The 23,710-nt window shown below is 47.0% G+C and overlaps 2 protein-coding genes across 2 annotated transcripts in view; both read left to right on the top strand.

The window, feature by feature from the left end:
- The window catches only part of LOC309808024 (forkhead-associated domain-containing protein 1-like), a gene marked incomplete at both ends in the record, with an annotated part of 92,078 nt that extends 78,461 nt beyond the window's left edge, over window positions 1-13,617 (top strand). Inside the window, 4 exons of the mRNA XM_082628038.1 lie at window positions 9,108-9,224; window positions 12,142-12,237; window positions 12,661-12,881; window positions 13,419-13,617. Coding sequence (XP_082484164.1) covers window positions 9,108-9,224; window positions 12,142-12,237; window positions 12,661-12,881; window positions 13,419-13,617 — 633 coding nt within the window. The remainder of the gene's footprint in view (window positions 1-9,107; window positions 9,225-12,141; window positions 12,238-12,660; window positions 12,882-13,418) is intronic.
- Window positions 1-21,821, top strand: part of LOC309808023 (forkhead-associated domain-containing protein 1-like) — a gene marked incomplete at both ends in the record, with an annotated part of 321,911 nt that extends 300,090 nt beyond the window's left edge. Inside the window, one exon of the mRNA XM_082628037.1 lies at window positions 21,705-21,821. Within this exon, the coding sequence (XP_082484163.1) occupies window positions 21,705-21,821 (117 nt within the window). The remainder of the gene's footprint in view (window positions 1-21,704) is intronic.
- Window positions 21,822-23,710: the final 1,889 nt, after the last annotated feature.

Below are 23,710 nucleotides of genomic sequence, written 5' to 3' on the forward strand. Positions count from 1 at the left end.
CAGGCTTCAGTAGTTGTGGCACGCGGGCTCAGTAGTTGTGGCTCACGGGCTCTAGAGCACAGGCTCAGTAGTTGTGGCACACAGGCTTAGTTGCTCCGTGGCATGTGGGATCTTCCCAGACCAGGGCTTGAACCTGTGTCCCTTGCATTGGCGGGCGGATTCTTAACCACTAGGCCACCAGGGAAGTCCGTAGAGTACGTTTAGTTTTTAAGAAAACCACAAAGCTCTTTTCCAAAGTGGCTGTTTTGCGTTCCCGCCAACAATGAATGAGAGTTCCTGTTGCTTCACATCCTCGCTAGCGTTTGGTATCGTCACTACGATCATATTTTGTGTGGAACTTCCAGGGCATTTTCCCATGGAAAGAGCTGTGTGATTCTAGGCAAGTTACTTCCCCTCTCTGTGCCTGTTTCTTTACCTGTAAAATGGGGATAATAGGGAATACTCACCCCTTAGGATTTTTGTGAGGATTAAAATGCATTGATACATGTAAAGTACTTAAAATAGTACCTGGCATAAAATAGGCACTACCTATCCACGTGTATTGATTTTTTAACTTTACAAAAGAATAATGTCATATTATACCCAATTTCCTTTAGTTTCATTCCTAACAGTACATCTGGAGCACCCTTCCATGTCAATACACACAGATCTACATCATCGCTGTCACTGATGGCAAGGAACCCCATTCTGAAGGGTGTACCGTAATTTATTTAGCCAGTCCTCTATAATGGGCATTTAAGTTGCTTCCAGTTTTTCACACTTAATAGATGAGGCTGACATAAATATTATTCACACATACCTGTTCATCTTATCTTTATCATCCTAGATGTGGAAGGATATGAACCACTTTCATTCAACAAAGATTTATCGCAGGCCTCCTAGATACCAGGCACAGTGCAGGTTGGAAATATAATGGGGTCAGAAACAGGTAGAATTCAGGTTATGGGGTATATGGATGTTGGCTGTAAAATTCCTCCCTCTTCACTGTACATTTGAAATCTTTCATAATAAAATATTGGGGAACTAACAGGCACTCTCCCTGCGCTTGTAGATCTTAGGGTCTCAGGGAGGAATAGGGGTGGGGCATTAACTGAAAAATCACTCACATGTAAAACTTTAATCATGACAGTTGCTTTGAAGGAGAAGTGCAGGGCTCTGACCTGGTCAGGGACGGCAGGGCAACTGCAGGGTGCATAGGAGTTATTTGCCAAAGAGGGGAGGGGAGGGCGTTCTGGGTGGAGGGAGCAGCGTGGTGGGATCGCAGGAAGCATGGAAAACTCACGGGACTAAAAGAAATGGAGGCGGAGGGCAGGGACTGGTGAAGGAGGTCCACAGGGGCTGTATCATGGTGTGGCCGGGGGCTTGCAGAGCACTGGTAAGAAGCTCTGCTTTAACCTGAGAGCAGAGAGAAGCCCACGAAAGGTTTTAAGTAAGGAACTGATGGAACAGGCTTGCATTTGGAGATAGTCATCTTGGCCACGAGTGGAAAATGTACAGGAAGGTGGCCAGCACAGAACCCCGGGAGAGCAGTTAGGAGGCTCTCACAAGACATGATGGTGGCCCTCACTGTGGCAATGGAGGGGACGGAGCAAGAGAGAAGATTCCAGGGGCATTTAAGAGATGAATCAACAGGCCTCAGTGATGGAGTTAGATATGGCTAGAAGGGAAGTGATGGAGAGAAAGGGGGCTACAGGTCTCCAGGTTTCTGGCTTGTGTTAAAAGTACAGATGTGGTTCCTTCACTAAAATCCAGAGTAAAGAATGCCACAGGAGGACCAGGTTTGAGAGGAAAGATGAGTGTGAGGTGCCTGTAGACATCCAAAGTGAGGTGCCAAGGACGCAGCTGTCACCCTGGATATCCAACCGTATCAGTGATGTGGCCCCGGAACCCAGAAGAACATGTGCCACATAGCGGGTGCTTAGTCAGATGGGATGGATGGACGGGTGGATGGATGGATGGTGATTAAAGCCATACGTGTGAATGGTATCACTAGGAAGAAAGTGTTGAATGAGAAGGGAGAGCCCAGGGCCACACCTGGGAAACTCCAACATTTATCGTTGATCCTTCTTGCCAAAGCGCTCTCCAGAGAGGCTGAGCAAATTTGACATTCTTACAATAATGAATGAGAATAGAGGAGTGATTTTCACTCTGGTGATTAAGCAACCCCAGCCAGGATATGTCTAAGGTAATCCAGAAGGTGGTGTGAATTTCTTTTAAACGTGTTTAAAAAGAAAGGCAAGGCTTCCCTGGTGGCACAGTGGTTGGGAGTCTGCCTGCTAATGCAGGGGACACGGGTTCGAGCCCTGGTCTGGGAGGATCCCACATGCCGCGGAGCAGCTAGGCCCGTGAGCCACAACTACTGAGCCTGCGTGTCTGGAGCCTGTGCTCCGCAACGAGAGGCCGCGATAGTGAGAGGCCTGCGCACCGCGATGAAGAGTGGCCCCTGCTTGCTGCAACTAGATGAAGCCCTCTCACAGAAACGAAGACCCAAGACAGCCAAAAAAATAAATAAATAAACAAATGTGGGGTTTAAGAAAAAAAAGAGAGGCAAAATCCAGATGAACTTTTCTGTCAGTGCCTGCCCCTCACAGATAGCATAGAGAACAGGGGCGCTGCATTGCTCCCGGCAACCCAGCCCCTCCCCAACCCCTGTATTACTGTCGTTGTAATCATGGCAGAGTCTGAGTGTGCGTGAAACCAAGAGAGATGTGGCCCACGGTTCTAGCTGTTCTTCAAAATCAGAACTAAAACAAGGAAAGACCATGATCTCTATCCTAGTAATAGCGGGGCCAAGCAATGTGTGCACTGTCCCCTCCCCAGGCTTCAGGAGTCACTGAAGCCTCTGCCTCTAAATCTAGTCATACATTCCCGTAAAGAAACATGGGTTGCAAAATTAAGCCATCAGGGGCTTCCCTGGTGGCGCAGTGGTTGAGAGTCCGCCTGCTCATGCAGGGGACACGGGTTCGTGCCCCGGTCCGGGAAGATCCCACATGCCGCGGAGCGGCTGGGCCCGTGAGCCATGGCCGCTGAGCCTGTGCATCCGGAGCCTGTGCTCCGCAACAGGAGAGGCCACAACAGTGAGAGGCCCACGTACCGCAAAAAAAAAAAAAAGAAGCTGGCTCAAAAACTTTTTATGTGTTAGACCACCATGATAAGTGATTCAAGGTACTTCCCATTACTGAGGCCAGCAGGGGATCCCCCAGTCACTCATCACCATACGCAAGCAGTCCTAAGAGCCTTGTGTGTTCACAGTTCCTAAGAGGAGGGTAGGAACCATGGTTTGTTTAACTCCTCCTGGGTACTTGTCACTGTGTTAGTTGTTTTACATGTACTGTGTACTTTCATCTTCCAACAGCCCAATGAGCCAGGTACTATTGTCGTCTTTATTTTGCAAGTAAGGAAACTGAGTATCAATAACATTAAGGAACTTGCTCAAAGTCACACAGCTGGTACATGGTAGGGTCAGGACTCAAACTGAGGTCGTTGTGATCCTGGCACTTGTGCTTTTTCTGTGACCCCACACGCCCTCCGAAGATCCAGAGGGGTACCAGGTACATGCCCAGGTCCTAGAGGACAGGTTCTGTCGTTAACTTGAACAGAGACAAACCTGAGAGTTTCATTCCCTGGAGTGAAGGGTGTCTGATGCGCGCCGCGGGCCTCGCCCCAGCAAAGCCCCATTTGCATTAGAACGAATAAGTCTGAGTTCAGGCTTTGGAGACCAGCTGCTAAGGTGTGACTCTCAAGTGTGCGCTTACTCATTGTGTGAGCAGATCTCGACTTCTGTGTGCCTCTGTTTACTTTGTTATAAAATGGGGTTAAGATCTCATCAGGTAGTTGTGAGGATTAAACGACGTGGTACCCAAATCATGGGGTCACACATAAGCCTTAGGAAACGGTAGCTGCCATCCGCATCAGCCTTGAATACTTGTTGATTGAATGTGAACTAAATGTGGATGGCAAGCAGATGGGTATGCACACAGGTAGGGCAGCGTGATTTACTCACGCCGAGGTGCCTTTACCTGTGACCCCTGCCGCATCTCTATTTGACAGCTAGTCAGATTTTCTTAGCCGTGAGCACTCAGTTCTCTTCCCAGGCCTTCTTCCTCGGCTCTTGACAATGGGCTGCATTTCCTAGCTGCCGAGTGGTAAAGCTGGGACTCCATCCAGGTCCCTCTGACCTCAACGCCCCTGCTCTGAACCACCATACTACCTGCCTTTTAAAATATTGTCCTAAGGGATAAAACGCACGTAATGAGCTAGGTCTGTAAAATCCTGGAATAAATCCCTCAGGGAAATCCAGGTTGAGTAACTATTGTTGGATCATGTCATGAGCAGCCCAGGAGATTGGGGTCACTACTAAAGATCTGATTGGTTAAGATATCACCTAACACCTGTCAGAATGGCCGTCACCAAAAAGAACACAAATAACAACTGTTGGCGAGGATATGGAGAAAAGGGAACCCTTGTACACTGTTGGTGGAAATGTAAATTGGTGTGGCCACTACGGAAAACAGTTTGAAGGTTTCTCAAAACACTAAAAATAGAACTACCACATGATCCAGCAATTCCACTCCTGGGTATTTATTCCTCTAAAATGGAAAACACTAATTCAGAAAGATACATGCACCCCAATGTTCATAGCAGCATTATTTACGATAGCCAAGACATGAAAGCAACCTAAGTGCCCATCCACAGATGAGTGGATAAAGAAGATGCAGTAGGGAATTCCCTGGCGGTCCAGTGGATAGGAGTTGACGCTTTCACTGCTACGGCCCAGGTTCAGTCCCTGGTTGGGGAACTAAGATCCCAGAAGCTGCATGGTGTGGCCCCCCAAAAAAATAGATGTGATATATATATATATATATATATATATATATATATATATATATATGCAGTGGAATAGTACTCAGCCATAAAAAAGAATGCAATTTTGCCATTTGCAGCAACATGGATGGACTTGGAGGGTACTATGCTTAGTGAAATAAGTCAGACAGAGAAAGACAAATACTGTATGATATGACTTTTATGTGGAATCTAAAAAATAAAACTAGTGAATATAAGAAAAAAAGAAATAGACTCATAGATATAGAAAACAAACTAGTGGTTACCAGTGGGGAGCGGGAAAGGGGGAGGGACAAGTTAGAGGTAGGGAAATAAGAGGAACAAACTACCGTGCTCACTTCAGCAGCACATATACTAAAATCGGAACAATACAGAGAAGATTAACATGGCCCCTGTGCAAGGATGACACGGAAATTCATGAAGCGTTCCATCCTTTTGTGACCAGAATGGGAAGGAAATTCAAAAAAGAGGGGCTATATGAATACATAGAGCTGATTCACGTTGCTGTACAGTTGAAACTAACACAACATCGTAAAGCAGCTATACTCCAATTTTAAAAAAAAGAGGTACAAACTACTATGTATAAAATAAATAAGCTACAATGATATATTTTACAGCACAGGGAATATAGCCAATATATTTTTTTTAATTTCACTTTTTCCTAATTTTTTTTCTTTTTTTTTTAAACCCCACATTTGTTCATTTATTTATTTTTTTGGCTGTCTTGGGTCTTCGTTTCTGTGCGAGGGCTTTCTCTAGTTGTGGCAAGCGGGGGCCACTCACTATCGCGGCCTCTCTCATTGCGGAACACAGGCTCCAGACGCGCAGGCTCAGTAGTTGTGGCTCACAGGCCTAGTCGCTCCGCGGCATTTGGGATCCTCCCAGACCAGGGCCCGAACCCGTGTCCCCTGCATTAGCAGGCAGACTCTCAACCACTGCGCCACCAGGGAAGCCCATAGCCAATATTTTATAATAACTATAAATGGAATATAACCTTTAAAAATTGTGAATCACTATGTTGTACACCTGAAACATACAATATTTTACATTGACTATATCTCAATTAAAAAATAAAAAAGCTGCGACCTAAAAAAAAAAAATCTAATTGGTGAAGGATTACTGTGTGGTCCCACTGGAAGACAGGAAACATCTAAGGAGGACCTTAAAAGTCAGCTCCCCTCTCCTCCTGCCTGGTTTCTCAGCTTCTTTTGATAAGGGAAAGAAAGGACTTTTTACATTGATCTTTGCAAGCTCAGTTGATTGTGTGTATTTCTGCAAGACTTTGTTGCAAATAAAAGGATTCCCTGCATACATAGAAAATCGCTCTTTCTCAGATATCCAAGATACACAGTATTTTTATGTGAAAAAAAAGAAAGTTGTAATACAATATGCACAGTGTTCTCCCCTTTTTTTTCTTTTTTTTTTTTTTTCAAATGCCAATATCCAACCACAGGAGAAATCTGGAGGAAAAGACATAAAAGTGTTGAGAGTATTATCCCAGCATGATAAGACTGCGTGAGCCTTGACTTTCCCTCAGTCGTTCAACAGCTATTTATTGCAGCCCTACTGTGTGCCGGCCACTGAGGATACAGCGGGGGGACACTTTCCACTTTATGGGTTTCTGCCCTGTTTGGATTTGTGTAACAGGCATGTGTAAATTTTGTAACCAGAACTATAATCAAGAATTGCTGCTTCTCCCAGAGAAGAAAATCCCTCTTTCCAACAGCCCAAGTCTGCATCACCCATCTCTGCCATCTCGGGATCCACCCAGTGCCCCTCTCCTCACGCACCCTTCACATAAGCCAGCCCAGCGCTTCAGTCTCCAGCCTCTAGTCTCTCTGAAAAGAGAATGAGAGACCTAGGTCTGAATTCTGATCCTACTGCTTACCAGCTCCATAGCTTAACCTTGCTGGGCGTCTGTGTCTCACCTATAAATGCAAACACATTTCCTTGCTAGGCTGTTTGTAATGATCAGAAAATATCACGTGGTAAACTTCTGGCATGGTGCCTGGCACATGGCAAGTGGTTAATACTGAATAGCTATTATTATAATATTATTATTCTCACTCTTCCAAGCTGGAAATTCTCAGCAAGTGGCATTGTCAGAGGTCAAGGGCCCAGGCACGAGCCTATTCAGCTCCCCTCCTGTCTCTCTCCGCACCCACCTTTCCTCCTTTCCCTCCATCTTCCCTCACTACGTTCTCTTTCCAAATGCAGCTCTTCCCTCCCTGAGTCTCCCCTTCTCTCTCCCTCCCAGACCACCTTGTGCACAAGCTCCTGAATCACGACCTCCTTCTTCAGCGTCTACAGCCTCCCACTCTATCTTTCTCCTTCGTCATCAAACATGCACTTCAAGCTGGTGCATCTTCACTGGGACCACTGCTTCTTTAGCTCCTTTTCTACTGCTTGTACTCCGGTCCCACTAAGACCTTGAAGTGCATTACACCCTGTGTGCTCACCACCAACTTCCCACATTGTCTTTGCCTCTTTGGCAACTGACGTGGCCCCCCCTGCACTGAAACCCCAGCTTCCTCCCCCCGCCATGTTCTCTCTGGCCTACCCAACCCTCTCGGTTTGCTTTCTTGAAACCCTCTCATCTTTGATAATTACAGCTTGGGTGGGTGATGCTCCTGGCAGCCAGTAGGTGGAGGCCAGGGATGCTGCTAAACGTCCTACAGTGCCCAGGACGGCTCCCACGACGAGGACTGTCCAGCCCAACACGTCGAGATGCTGCAGCTGAGAAATGCTGCTGGCTCCTTCGTCTCTGATACATCCCGGTTATTTTTCTGAAAAAAAAAATCACCCTTCATTAAGCCAACTCACTGCTCCATCAGAAGCTGAAATAGCAGTGACTCAGATCCTGGAGTCACACCACTGTGATCCCAAGCCCTGGCTCAGCCATTTGCCAGCTGTGTGGCGTCCAGCAGCCACAGGTCTCAGAGCCCGACTGCCTCATGTGTAAAAGGAGGCGATGGCGGGACAATACAGTGGGGTGATGCGTTGATTGCTTGGCAGAGGGCCGGGCACACAGGTCACACTCGTGACATTTCAGTGATGTTTAAATCAAGTTTATACTCTTTAGGCTACTGTTCTAGGCTGGCCACAAACTGAGCTCATCGTTCCATCCCGACTCTTCCCTCTACTCCTCCCCTCCCCCATCATCTGCTCTAACCCAATTAAGCTCTTCCAGAACATGCACTGCATTTCCCCACCTCTCATCCTACCTCCTGCCTTCACCCCCCATATTAGTTTCCTATGGCTGTTCTAACAAATTACCACAAACTTAGGGGCTTAACACAACTCATCTTTATTCTTTTACAGTTCTGGAGGCCAAAGGTCCAAAATCAGTTTCGCTAAGGTAAAGGCAAGGGGCTGGTTCCTTCTGGAGGCTCTAGGAAAGAATCCGTTTCCTTGCCTTTTCTAGTCTCTAGACTGGAAAAGGCGAGGAAATAAAAATTCCCCGCTTTCCTTGGCTCACGGCAGAGGAGCACCTTCAACTCTCTGCTTCTGTCACATCACCGTCTCTGTCTGTCTGTAGTCAGACTCCCTGTGTCTGCTTCTTGTAAGAACCCATGCACCTATATTGGGTCCCCCCAGCTAATCCAGGATAAGCCCGCATCTCAAGATCCTTACCTTCATCACATCTGCAAAGGTCCTTCTGCCCTGTCAGGTAATGTTCATAGGCTCTAAGGATTAGGACCCAGACATCTTTGGGGGGGAGGCATCATTCACCCAACCACCTCTTCCATTCTGACACGCCATCCCCTCCAACTCTGCATACCCATGCGTGCCCACTCCCAGTGGGGCCTCAGCCAAGCAGTGATCACACCAGGTGAATGATGGCGCCTCCCCTGGGACTTTTTCATAGACGGATGCTGTGCAAGGACCAACCTTGGGGAACTTCCCAGGATAAATACCGTGTTTAGAGGGAATAGGGCTTTCAAGGAGCCAAGCTTGCTGCTGGGTGGAGCCCTGGGCTAGGACACAGAAGCCTGGGTTCAAGTCCATCCTCACACCTGTGGCCGAAGGTTCCCCCTCAGTGCCCCCGCCCTGGGAGGCTGCAGCCTCATATGAGCTGTGTGGCCTTGGACAAGTCATTTCACCTCTCTGGGCCTCGATGCCTCACCTGCCAAGGGAGGATGGTGAGCTCATTAGTACTGGCCTGTGGTAAGTGTCCAGTAAATAGCAGCTGTGACTTTTACATGCAGTAACTTCTTCCTGAGCCTTTCTTTTGAGTGTAAGTTATTTCTTTTATAGATCACAAGGACCACATGGATGGATCATTTCTAGACTTAAAGACCCTCGGGATGGAAAAAAATGTTCAGAAAATATTGGATGTAAAACCTGACTTGCCAACTTTTTCAAGAGTAGAGATCGGAACGGTAACCAAAGAAACTTTGTCTCTGCATTGACTGACACGTGGGGAGGGTGGGCATGAGGACAGACACTAGCCGTGTGCCCTGGCACCACTGTATACATCATTGGTTCGAGGCCAGGTCCTCCCTGATGGGCTGGCACCTGTATGGACTGATCAGTGCCTGGCCGTACCACCGATCCAATGTTTGAATAGAAAGGCGGCTTGCCATCATGTACAGCATGATATAGCATTGCACTGATGCTGGCCAGGTCAATCTCTGGGCCCTCCTTTTCACATCACATGTTATATTCTGCAGAAAATATCCAACAAGCTAATGTACAACAGTATGTCATGAGCTTGCCTAACATTTGCTTTTTGCTATAAACTGAAAAACATGAACACATAAAGGGCAGCAGAAGGGAGCCATGATGATTAAGAAGACACAAGTTCTAGAATCAGAGACCTGTGTCCTAATCCCAGCTCTGCAAGCTCTGTGACCTTGGGCAGCCTCCTAACCTTTCTGGGACTTCAATTTCCCAGCCGTAAAATGATGATGGAAAAATTAAAGGAGATCATTATGTAAAGTGCTTATCCCAGTGCCTAGCTCATAGCGAGCACTTTAATAGATGATAGTTATTATTGTCAAACAGTATTTAAAGAGTATTATCCAAGAAAACCTTCCTTTCTTAGGGAGCATAGTTTGTGTTTTCCAGGATTTTCAGAAGTAATTTGATTGTTAGGTTGAAGGTGCCCTGTATCCTAAATGGATGTTTGATCGGGTGTTTGACTGACACATGACAATGGACAGCTCAGGTCAGCGTGGCTTGCTGCGGCAGCTGGTCTAAACCAGCTTTTGGAAAACATAATAAAGCCATCCTCTGTGTACCAGCATTTTCTCCTACAATTTTTCTAGACATTTGCTCACACGTCTAGAGATGTGAGTCTTCAGAAACGTGTTGGTCTTCCTGATAAAATCGAACCTTCCTTCTCTGAGGTTGGGAGTAGAGGGACCGTCTCCAGGTGGGAAGCTCAGCTGGATCTCATGTCCTGATGGTCCTGCTTCCAAGACCTTCTCCTTGGCAACAAGCCCTCATCCCACCACTGACACCACAGAGCAGGAAACCTCCTAACTCTCAATCCTCCAAGGTTGGCAGTAATTAAATGAAAGAGCAGGAGGAAGAATAGCTGACATCTGTGAACTGCTTACTGTGTGCCAGGCGTTGAGCTCAGCCGGCTCCATGCCTTATGTCATTGAACGATCGTAGCAGCCTTGTGTCATAGTTACTATTATTGTCCCCATTTAACAGATAAGAAAAGTTAAGGCTTCAGGAGGTCAAGTACCTCACCCAAGGTCACAGAATAATGATTGAAGACACACCAGGGGTGTGTCCCTGGTGGTGTGTCTGCTAGCCTGCAGAGACCGGGTGGGGACTGTGTGCTTGGATCCTGTAGCCCAGGCTCTTCCTTAGTGACCCTCCCCTCAGGAAAAGAGGGGGCGTCTGGAGAGGTACAGAGGATGCAGCTCAGGGTAGCTGAAGACACTGAGCAGCATCTCAGGTTCTTTTTGCAGCAGATCTGCCCGGTTTATTGTCATCTTCAGATACCCTCTTTTATTCTCATCTCCATAGATACATAGACAAATATGTCCACTCTTATCTATCACAGTCATTTTGGGGGCCATTATAGTTTTTTAGTTGTTTTGTTTTTAATCTCAGAGGTTTTCAGGGTAGTGCCAACAAATGCTAGGGCTAAGAGATGCTCATGGCAAGCATTAAAAGCCAATTTATTTTTTAAGGAGGCTTATTATGGTTATTTGTAGTCGTTCAGATCAGGTAACCTACTCAGACTGGTGGCCATTCCATGCAGTCATTTGGGCTTCCAGCAGCCAGCTGGCTGGTTGGGGTCTTAGGGAGATGCAGCTGCAAACACTATCTGCATTGTCTCTGGAAAGGGTCTGAAGTGATGCTCACCCACCAGGTTCCAGAACTAGGAGAAGGTTGGGCCAAATTTTGTGAGGGTATGGTTTCTGCTGCACAGAAATGAGATTCCTTTAATAAAAAGGAGGGAGGCTATTTTCCACTTAACCTTCATTCGTTCATTCCACAAACATGCCCACTATGCACCACTCGGTGCCAGGTGCCATGCTGGGCACAAGGAGGGAGATAGTGAGCAAAAGCCGCATGGTCCCCATTTTTCTGGAGCTTGTCCTCTCAACATCAGCGGTACTGATTTTTTGAGCCAGGTAACTCTTTGTTTGGGAGACTGCCCTATGCATCGTGGGGTGTTTAGCAGCATCCTTGTCCTCTACCCACTAGACGCCAGCAGCAATTATGACAACCACAAATGTGTCCAGGCATTGCTAAATGTCCTGGAGGGGGTAGGGTGGACAGAGTCACCCCCGGTTGAGAACCACTGGCCTAAAGGGAAGACAGACGAGACGGTGGCCAAAGAACGGCATAAGTGATGCATCATTTCAAAGGCAGTCGTGCTCTGAAGGGGTAGGAACACAGTCATATAGAAAGCAGTTCACAGAGTCAGACTGGATTTAAAACCAACTCTCTTGGCATGGACATATATACACACACACGCTACCAAAGGTAAAATAGATAGCTCGTGGGAAGCAGCTGCATCGCACAGGGAGAGCAGGTCGGTGCTGTGTGTCTACCTAGAGGGGTGGGATAGGGAGGGTGGGAGGGAGATGCAAGAGGCAGGGGATATGGGGATATATGGATACGTATAGCTGATTCACTTTTTGATACAGCAGAAACTAACACACCATTGTAAAGCAATTATACTCCAATAAAGATGTTAAAAAAATTAACTCTCTCAAATTATTCTTTAGTATCTTTCCAGTTCTTGCATTATTCTTTGGGTTATTCTTCTGGATGTAGAAAATCATAATGGAATGCCAAGAGAGTTTTTCTTCTTTTTTTTTATTTCAGCCTCAAAATGGCCTTTCCAGCCCAGGGTCCATCATGGTCTCTGAGAAGTTAAGGAAAATGGATGTGGCTGACGCTTTAGATCTTAGTGAAAAGCTGGTAGGTATACCCAGCATCAGTCCCCTCCTGTCCAAACCTGCGTGCCCTGCAGATAGTTTAAACATCAACTCCACATACATTTTAGTTGTTACAGTAGCTCCACGAGACCCATCTCCTATCCCAGCATGGGCTGGAAATTGCAGAGCCCAATTCCTTGCAAGACTGGGTAGTAAGAATGAATGTTTATGTCTGTTGTCACTCCCCCTCCCCACTTCCCCCCAGTTCTCAAAAAGGCATAGTGTAAATGGATGCGGGGGAAAATGAAAGTCCTACTAAAAGCCCCAAATGCACTCATTTGCAAAGCATGTGTTTCTTCTCTGCAACTGCAGAAAATGAATGAAACAGAATTAGACGTTTGCCTCCTCAAAGTGGCCACCAGCGGTCTTGGGCCAGGCCTCTTTCCTGTGAAACGCTTTCTCGTAGTACTTGGATATGAGCAAAACCCTCGGGACTCTGATGAACATCAAAGGTATGTCAGGTCACGTGTCCATGAAACACCTCTCCCCAAAAGAGAGGGAGAGAGTCTACCAGCTTCGACAAAGAGACCTGTACCTGGTGTTTGATAAGATCACCCTACTCAAGAACCAGCTGCAGAGAAAAGAGGAGCTTTTGAGACGATACGAGAAGGACATTGAACAGCTCAAGTATGGCCCATGTCTCCGGCAAAAGGCCCAGGCCTCCATTCTCCAGGCTAAACCTCGGTGCAGCTGCAGACCCGTAGGGACCAGGACAAGAGGACAGAGGCCTGGGTGTGGAGCGGGGCAGGCGGGATGGTGACTCAGGGCCTGATGGACCCAAGTCTCTGGGCAAGAAAGCAGCAGTTAAAGTACCCTACTATTAAGGAATAAGGTGCACCTTTTATAAATGTGTCTGATGTTTCACCATGTGTGTGCTTTTCATAATTCCATCCTATTTTCAGTAGTATCCGTTCCCCCACCCTCTCTGGAAAATTGGGAGGGGCTGGTAGCATAACCGTTGCCCCCTTCATGCTGCACGTCCACAGCCAATGGGCTATTTATTCTGCCCTCTAGTCCCCACATCTTCAGCCTTCCCCCCACTTGTAAGGAAACCGCGAAGCCAGGCATATATGGAAGTGTTCTGAGGATCTCCCAGGTCGGGAGCATTGGTGGTGAGTGAGAAAGCTGAGGAGAAAAGAGACTTTGTCTCTCCTGTGTGCTCAGGCAGAGCAAAGTGTCGGTTCAGATGTACCAGTCACAGGTGGCAAAGCTGAAGGACGACATCTGCAAAGAGGCCGAAGAAAAGGCGCTGCTGAAGGAGGCCCTGGCGCACATGGAAGAGCGGCTGCACCAGGAGAAGAGGGTCACCAGGGCGATCAGGCAGCAGAAGGTGAGAGGTCCCTGCTCGGAGCAGAGCCTCTGAGGCTGCCCCTCAGCTCCCTTTAGAAACAGCCAACTGAGGTCCCAGTGGGATCCAGGCAGCACAGAATGCATTCGCTCATTGCAAAGGAAGGTGGCAGAATAGCTTTAGCATTAGGCAGACATAGGTTTAGACTCTTGTTCTGCCATTTACTGTGTGACTTCAGGCAGCTTTTTATTTTTTTAACATCTTTATTGGAGTATAATTGCTTTACAGTGTTGTGTTCATTTCTGCTGTGTAACAAAGTGAATCAGCTATATGCATATGTATATCCTCAGATCCCTCCCTCTTGCGTCTCCCTCCCACCCTCCTTATCCCACCCCTCTAGGTGGTCGCAAAGCAATGAGCTGATCTCCCTGTGCTATGCAGCTGCTTCCCACTAGCTTTCTATTTTACATTTGGTAGTGTATATATGTCCATGCCACTCTCTCACTTCATCACAGCTTACCCTTCCCCCTCCCCATTTCCTCAAGTCCATTCTCTACATCTGTGTCTTTATTCCGGGCTGCCCCTAGGTTCATCAGAACCTTCTTTTTTTTTTTTTTTTTTAGATTCCATATATATGTGTTAGCTTAACCTCTCTGAGACTCAGTCTAGCTTGCCTCTATTTTTTTTAACTTTCTTTTTTTTTAATTTAATTTTTATTTTATATTGGAGTATAGTTGATTTACAGAGTTGTGTTAGTTTCAGGTGTATAGCAAAGTGATTCAGTTATACATACACATATATCTATTCTTTTTCAGATTCTTTTCCCATATAAGTTATTACAGAATATTGAGTAGAGTTCCCTGTGCTATACAGTAGGTCCTTGTTGATTATATATTTTATATATAATAGTGTGTATATGTTAATCCCAAACTCTTAATTTATCCCTCCCCACCACATTTCCACTTTGGTAACCATAAGTTTGTTTTCAAAGTCTGTGAGTCTCTTTCTGTTTTGTAACTAAGCTCATTTGTATCATTTTTTTTAGATTCCACATATAAGTGATATAATATGATATTTGTCTTTGTCTGACTTACTTCACATAGTATGATAGTCTCTAGGTCCATCCATGTTGCTGCAAATGGCATTACTTCATTCTTTTTTATGGCTGAGTAGTATTCCACTGTATATTTGTACCACATCTTCTTTATCCACTCCTCCATCGACATTTACGCTGCTTCCATGTCCTGGCTGTTGTGAACAGTGCTTTCTGAGACTCATAGTCTAGCTCGTCTGTATTTTTTTAACTTTTGATAATTCGTGTATTTTATCTTGTTTTTTCTATCCAGATAACTATTTTTTCTACCAGTTTTATTGAGACATAATTGACACACAGCACTGTACTGAGCTTAAGGGTGTCCAGCATCATGATCTGACTTCCCTGCCTCCTGAAATGATGACCACAATCAGTTGAGTGAACAGCCCGAGTGTTTTTAAAGGCGGCGCTTCTGATTTTCATTGTTCTGCCAGGTGCCAGGGATACACCGAGGAATAAGCTCTCTGAGAATAAAGATTTGGGTTTGCTATTCTGAGTAGCCAGAATAGTACTCCAGTCTTTCTGACTTGGGGCTGTGTATTTGTACACGCATGCTTGCGTGTATGTGTGTACATGTGAGTATGTGCTGTGTGTTTGCATGTGTGTGTATTTGCATGTGTGTGTTTGTTGCCTGCATGAGCTCTAAGGAGGCCAAGGTCATAGAAGGGTGCCCTTCTCCTCAACCAGGAGGTGATGGTCAGATAGTTCCTTGCAGAAGCCTGCCCTCCATCCTGAGAACCTTCTAGGCAATAGGTTTCCAGACAGCAGGCTCTCTGGCTTAGAGCCCCAGAAATGAAAAGTGGCTGTCCTGCTCTGAGGGAGCCTGGATGCGGTGTTTCCAGTGCTCACTGCTGTGAATTAAACATCACAGGCCTTAGTCTGCATGTGTCATCGAGCTGCCTCAGGCAGAGGACAGTTTCCTTTCACACCAAGCAATGCCAGGGAGAGCTGGGCCAGTGACAGAGTTGTGACTTTCCCTTTGATGTGCCCTCTGGAGAGCTCACCCCTCCCCGAAATGCCGCCCCCGCCCCCAGGGCTTGGCAGACTAGGTCCCAAAGCAGAGACACCAGACCACAGAATGGGACAGAGAAGGGCCCAAAAAAAGCCATTGTCATGTACTGAAAACCTGAGGATTTACATAATCAGGCTTCACATGCATTATTCATGGGCTGCCTCATTCATACACAGTGCAAGGGACAGGCCAGCCTGTTTGTCAGGAAGAAAACAATAATACATCTTAAAGTTTTGCTGGATCCTAAAGGGCACTTGTATATATCTGTCTTGGCATCCGTTCCTTCCAGGGAGTATATCTTCGTTGTCTTTAAGCAGAAATGAACAGAAAGTAGAATTCCTCTTTTCTAAGTTTTACACTTAGTATTTTCACAAGGAGCCTTAGTTTTTTAGCCTCCTGTATGAAACTTTGAAACTCTTCACCCGTTCACAGAGGTGGCAGTGTTGAAGCACTGAGATGAAATTACACATCTTTAGCCTCAGAATTGCCCACCCCCCAAAAAAAAATGGAGTTTGTAGTTTTAATTTTTGACCATCTCTTCACCAAGCAGACCTTTCAAGAATCAAAAGTCCTATTTCCACACTAATATCTCTGGCTGTGAAAATGAGACTTGGTATAAGATGCTGGGCCTTCACAGCGAACTGGGTCTGTGGCTCTGTCCATGTGGCAGAGGGACGGGAACCGCTGCCCAGGCCGTGCTCACTCGAATCCACTTCCCACATCACTCAAGAAGCCGGCAGTGTCTCTCAGAGTTCAGAGGCCAGATTTGGAGTCAAACAAATAGGGGTCAAGCCCCACCGCTGCCCCGAATGACCCTGAGTAAGTGGCTTGACCTCTGTATCCCAGGTTCCTCAACAAAAGCAACCAAAACTGTTAGCAAGGGGCCTACTCCGTGGGGCAGCAGGAGGGTTAAATGGCAAAATGCCTGCAGTGCCTGGCACATCACAAGCCCCGTTTCTAAGGGGGAAGAATAGGCAGCTCATGGATGGGTGGGGATTCCTCTATTTCTTTCAGGGAGCTTCCTGCCAGCTGACGCCTTCCCCGGTCCTCCCAAAGCCGCCAGCTCTTATGGGACGCGCTCTTCTCTTTGGTGAATACGACTAGGCCACGGCCAAGAAAGGACCCAGATACCTTTTGTGAATGGGCTAAGGCTGGGATTTTCAAGAGGAAATTTTTAAATGCACAGAAGTTGCCACTTGGGAAGCACGCAAGCCCTTTCTTAGGGCTTGAAGTGTAAGAAAGGCTGAAGGGCACCGGCTGCTTCTGGCAGGAGAAGCCGCTCAGCTCTCCTGCCAATCAAATCTCCAGCCAATCAAGTCCTGGCTAGGGGGCGTGACCACCGCTTTGCCTTGTGGTCTCAGCCAGGAAAAGCCCCTAACCTTCCCTCTGCTTAATTAGCTCAGATCCCTCTTCTTTAAGATGAGAATAAAAATGGCACCTAGCTCGTAGCCTTCCCAATGGGAGCTTGTATACAAAAGCCTTAGCACATAGGACCACAAAGCATTCACCCTCTCCTACCATCGTCATTACCCTCACTATTCTCTTTAACTCACTATCTTCCAAGATTTCCTTGGGCCCAGGTATTCTCAAGATTCTGGCTTCCTCCGTGCCACTTGTGTGTTTTGTTTGTTTGTTTGTTTGTTTTTGCGGTACGCAGGCCTCTCACTGTTGTGGCCTCTCCCGTTGTGGAGCACAGGCTCCAGACGCGCAGGCTCAGCGGCCATGGCTCACGGGCCCAGCCGCTCCGCGGCATGTGGGATCCTCCTTGACCGGGACACGAACCCGTGTGCCCTGCGTCGGCAGGCGGACTCTCAACCTCTGCGCCACCAGGGAAGCCCCACAATTGGTAGATGTTGTGTAGGAGGAGCGTGGGATGGGAGGGGCTTGGGGTGGTGCTCTTCCGCCCACAATGATGAAGTAGAACCATGTGGCCAGGCCTATGCAGCATACGGATAGAAGAAGGCTAAAGAAAAAGACCCTCCCGCACCCCCTTCATCACATCCCAGTGTGTTCAGTAAAGTTCAGGAAAAGCAGGTGCACAGGGGCCAGGCTCTGCCCTTCAGTGCCCAGTTGCCCACTGACGGAACTTAATCCAGGAAGGAATTTTGCAGCAATGTTCAAACTGGGGTTCCCTGGAGCCTTTGGGTGCCATGGAAAGGTGTGACTCTCAAAGCACACACACCTTTCTCCCGCCAGAGAAGCTCTCCATTATCTTATACCCCAAGTTCCTCATGGGATTTTGCTTGGATATACGGTTCTGCCAAAAAAAAGGCGGGGAATGCGGTGGGAGAGAAGAAGGCTGTTGGTTTAAAACTAACCCCTGCTTTATAATATCTGGGAATTTGGATAGTGATTGTCTCAACTGAGTTTGTGATAAATACTGAGTGGCTGCAGGCTCGAGGCCTTCTCCACGGAAAATGCCTGGAGGGCAACTGTCAGTTCAATACGGGCCCATCAGCCTTCACAGACAGTCCTCTGAGGGTAGAGTTAGCATCCTTCTGGGAGAATGGAAGAGTCTTGTAAGCACCTATGCCCTGTCCCAAAAGACAGCCTTATTTCCTCCCTGAGTTTTGTGACTACCCGGTAGGGTTGCCAGATTTAGGGGAAAACAAACAAACCAAAAACACGATGCCCAGTTAAATTTTAATTTCAGATAAACAACAAAAGCTATTCAGTATAAATGTCCTAACTATTACACGGGGCATATTCACACTCACAAATTTGTTGGCTTCATTCTGAAATTCAGATTTAACTGGGCATCCTGTATTTTATCTGGCAACCCCTCCAACATTTACTGAGCACCAACTAGACACCAAGCAGGGAGGTTCTGAACCAGGTGTCGCAAGATGGCAGCCCACAGATATATTCCATTTGGCTCATGGGATTTTTTTTTAAGTTACATTTCAAAATAGGGCAGTTTCCTGGAATACTCTGGATTTCCAGCTTCTCTGGGAAACTTGGAAGATCTGGCGACCCTAGGCCCACAGACCCACAAGCCACCATCACAAGCCTCCATCTTCCAGGCCCCTTAGAAAGGCCCTGGGCTCGTGTGTTTGCTGCTGTCCACCACCACCCCAGCTCACTTCACCCACTTCTTTTCCTTTCCTGGCCGCTGTAGGAATCAGGTTGGCGACCCCAGTGGATGCTCAGGGCTCTAGGAGAACGTCTCCTTCCTGACACCACTGCACATTCACCTGCGGAGTGTCTGTCTGCAAGGGAGACCCCAGTTCCCTCTCACTTTTGTGCCTCCAGTGCCTAGGGGATGCTCTTTCTTTGATGAGCTGCCCCTGAGGTGCAGGGTCTTGAGCAGATCAGGGTCAGCAATAGTAATCAAACCCCAGGGGAGCGGCAAGCTCCAGGTTTTCAGTGATGCTGGCTTCCCAACAGGCCCCTGTAGTCCCTGCCAGGGAGGTTAGCCACTGGGGCTTTCAACATTTCCACTGGGTGGAAAGCCACTGGACATCTACAGCCTCTTCCACTGATCTAGGAGGCTCTGCTTCCAGCTAAAGCAGATCTGTCCTCCAAGAAGAATACAGTATCCTTCATAGCCTTCTTGGTTGACCACCTCCTTCTCTGCTGGAATCTGGAACAGAGATTCCCTAAAAGGTGCAGCAGGACAGTGTAGCGTTGCCCCAAAGCCACACCCCCTTCTGCAGACCTCTATCCTCACCTCCTCACCTAGGAAGGCTCAACATTCCATCCAAATGGGTAGCATCTGAAAGTTGAGAAAAATCCATTTTTCTCTGATGCAAAAGGCAAAGAAGAACATAAGCTAAATTTTGTCAATATTCTTTCTGTGTTAAAGAGACGAATGTTTGGAGAGCTGATGAAGAACTCAAAGATGCAGAACTCACATTTCCAGGTGAGCCAGAAGAGAGAAGAGAGAAAACCCTAGAACGTCAGCAGGAAGCCCAGTGGACAGTTATCCCACATCTATTATGTATTGAGCATTTGGCATGTGCCGGGCACAGAGCCAAACACTCGACGTGCAGTATCTCTTTTAAGCTTCACAACAACCCTATGGGGTGGGTGTTGTTATTATACCCAATTTACAGATGAGGTGTCTGAGGCTCAGAGACTTTCTTTGTCCAGAGCCTCACAGCTCAGTAGGAGAGCTGGGAATCAGTGCAGATCTGACACCCAGGTGAGTGCTAGCTTTTCCTCCTTTAGGTTAGAAACCTCCAGGTAATAAACCTGATACATTTCCAGTGGTATTTCTCTTAAATTTCAAGGAAGCATCCTCTAGAATTCTCTTCAAAGTTGAGAATTAAGACTATGAAATCTTGAACATGTTGAAACATTGCCATTGACAAATCAGCCCTCGAACTGGAATTAAGCCAGTCCACGTTCCCACTTTGCAGACAGTAGAGGCGAGCTCTCAGGAAGCTAGAAAGCCAAACACATTTTGGTTGAATATGAAATAGGAGACATTCAAGTTTGATAAAAGGCCACAGTCATGCTGAGGCAACCAAATTATCATGGGAAGAAACGAAGATATTCTAGGTGAGGGATATATTTGAAAAATAGAAGCTTCTCAACCAGCATCCTTGTGCAAAGACCAGAAGGTGGTTACTCCCCAGAGCAGGATGTTAAGAGGATAGAGAGCATCCTGAGGGCCCCACTTGATCTGAGACGTTTGCCACCCTGCAAAGTGGAAACGACTGGAAGTTTGTTACTTATTCACTCACATATATGACTGAGCTGGGAGGAGGCAGAAACTGCCCTACATCTAGGTTTTGTCTGAGGACCACCTGCGGATGTGAAATGGCAGAGGAGATATTGGGATGGGCCCCGGATGTTGTGGGAACATTGTGCTTCTCTGAGATGTGAGACGCCCTGGAACTTCACGCTGCCTCTGGCTTTAACAGAAGCGGGGCAGATAGTGCTTCGGCTAAGAGCAAAGAGCCAGCTTCCCATTCTCCCTGCCCTCCAGCCTGAGCTTGAAGTTTGGTGTCTAGGATCTCCTCAGTACAGAAAGGTTTCCTCCAGGTTCCTTGCCAAGTGTACCTTGGGCGACTCCATCCCCAAGAGTGGGCCTTGGGCTTCCCTGGTGGCGCAGTGTTTGAGAGTCCGCCTGCCGATGCAGGGGACACGGGTTCATGCCCCGGTCTGGGAAGATCCCACATGCCGCGGAGCGGCTGGGCCTGTGAGCCATGGCCGCTGAGCCTGCGCGTCCCGAGCCTGTGCTCCGCAACGGGAGAGGCCACAACACTGAGAGGCCCGTGTACCGCAAAAAAAAAAAAGGGGGTGGAGGGGGCTTTTTTAAGGATATAGGGGTGAGTGCCTCATAAAAACTGGGAGCTGAAAGAGAGACTGGCCTCGAAATAGAACTGGTAAGCCATCAGATCTCAGGAATCATCTCTTTTATGCACACACAAGCGTGCGCACACGCACACATAGGCCGTATCTCCTCTCTGTGTCTCTGTGTGGCTCCCCTGATCTCTGCTCTCTCCAGTCATGTGACAGGAAGGAATGACCTCATGGTCCCCCAGTTCAAAGGACCAGCCCAGGAAGCAAGTAGCATCTTAGAACCCATAACCCAAATCCTGGGAGTGACCATCTTAAAAGCCCAGCCCGTGCCAAGTGCCCGATCAGCTATGACCAGGGACAGAGTCACACACATGGCTGCCTGGATCCAGGAGTAGTGCTCAGAAAAGGGTTAGACAGATCCCCTAGAGTATGCTGCATTTTACCCTCCTAAGACATCAGAGACATAAGGCATTCAGTTCAGTAACAGCTTTTCGAGAGAAAGTCCATCCCAATGAAATTGCCTATCATCAGAAACTCCTGGTTCAAAAAAAGATGCAAATGTCAGAAGAAAACGTTATCTGTGTATCTGGAAGAGTGTACACCAAAATGTGAATAAGGTTACCTGTGGGTAGTGTGATAATGGTGGATCATTTTACCTTCGTTTTGCTCACGTCTATGTGTATATATAAATATTTTTTACAACAAAGATTTTATTTTCAGTAAAAAAAAAAAATGCCATTTGAGAAATATTTGGGGATCTCCCTACAATTATAGAGTTTGGGCATTTGTTGCTCTTGCTTGTTGTAGGTTGGAGCCAGAAAAGGCACCCCAAAGATGGACCAAGGAAGGGAGATGCTGAAGAGAGAAATGTCCAGCAAATCCAGCCAGAGCCTTCTGTTTTCTAAACCTGGTGGAAGGAACTAGAAACGTCGTCCCGCTGGGCCTCGCGTGATCCTCCGTGAGTCAGTGTAACTCTTCTGCGTCCAACTACTAAGATGCTTTTTTAGGACATTAAAGTTTGCTACCCTAGTGTGTTGCTTCCTAGACTGGTATTTTGCACAATACTGTATTTTGGAGTGTGTGAGGAGAGGGGTTCTTTTCACAGATATTATGAATGTAAACATACACAGGCATATGAAGAATAAGTTTGAAATTCAGACTCCTAGGCCTGGTAGATGCAATTATGTGTTTGGGTAGTGACAAACCCAAATGTCACACCTCCAAGGAGCTCTGAGAAGCCCGCAGTGGAGAAAACCCAGGGCGTGTACTGGGGCCACAGGACAGAATGGTAACCTCAGGGCTGTTGGGGCCATGGTATAGTGCATTTATATCTGAATTGATTATAATAAATGTGAACAGCAACCAGTTTTATCGCTTCCATAACAGTGAGTCATGTTTATATGGCGCTCTGCGGTGTTCAAAACACTTCTCGTCTGATCCTCTCTCAAGCCCTGGGAGGTAAATAGCATTATGTTCCCCATTTTACAAATGAGGAAGCTGAGGCCCAGAGAGGTTAAATGGCCCGTCTAAAGTCACACAGCTAGTAAATTGAAGAATTGGGGCTGGAACCCAGGTTTCTAACTCCATCTCACGCTGCCCATTCTGCCGCACCAAGACAGCCCAGTAGGTCAAGTCCCAGGCCATCAGGACAGACCAAGTACCCAGTCATCAAAGAACACACACTGCCCAGGTGGACACACCCCTTTCCTGTGGTGTTTGAAGAGACCCTCATTTTTGCCTTCTCTCCAGCCATCTGTTCTCTCCCTGCCTTTCTTGTACGGCCAGAGACCACCAAACAAAACAGGAGGAAGAGCCAGAAGCCATGAATATCATTTATTTTTTATTTTTAAAAAGGCACAATAAAAGTATTTTGATATTTTAAAACCAAATGCATTCTTTATACTGATTAAAACTAGAAGGAAATGGGAAAAATGATTGGCATGATCTTCCACTAAAGGTACTTCTTACACAGTGAGAAGGGGGAGCATACCTGACCTTAAAAATAATCTTGAAAATCCCAGCAGTTTTCCATAAAGAACATATTACTTATACTGTACCATATCCCCCAAATCCAAAACAGCAATCTCCAGCACCAGAAAAGATCACTTGGTCAGGCAGTAGTTAAGTAGCTGGCTCATGTTTGGAAGCCAAATTGTGTGGGAAAAAAACACTTTGGTTGAATACAAATATTTGAATTTGCATAAGTTAAATGTAATGCTTATGTGGCTCCACTGTATTTGAGGTCTTTCAAAGGACGTGTTAATCTTTATCATATCAACATTGCAACCCACAATGGCAATGTCCTTTCTTCACTCCTTGAACTAGATGGTTCTTTAGGTGTCTCCTCAGCCACACACCCCTTTCTCTGAGAATGCACATTCCCCAACCAGCTTTACCCTACCTACTGCTGCTCTCTTGGCCACACCTGACTGGCTGATCAGTAGATAGTCTACCCAAGCCAGACCAATCAGGTTTCTCTTCTAACCCAAGCTGGGCCAATCAGCACCTGTGCCCTTGATATTTGGAAGTGGGACATGGAGTTACCACACAGGTCATTAATGGCCCGGAGCTGAAAGTCTTGATGCAGTTCCCAGCTGGGGTGGCCATTTCTCCCACTGTGTTTGGAGAAACAAAGCCAGTGTTAGAAAGAGATGGCCAGGATAGATAAGCAACAGGTAGAGACAAGAAACCAAGCCCCAGGGAATTCCCTGGCAGTCCACCCTGCGCTTTCACTGCCAAGAGCCCGGACTCAATCCCTGGTCAGGGAGCTAGGATCCCATAAGCCACACCGTGTGGCAAAAAAAAAAAAAAAA

This window comes from Mesoplodon mirus, assembly GCF_964341445.2.
Source record: "Mesoplodon mirus genome assembly, chromosome: 7".
Taxonomy (NCBI): domain Eukaryota; kingdom Metazoa; phylum Chordata; class Mammalia; order Artiodactyla; family Ziphiidae; genus Mesoplodon; species Mesoplodon mirus.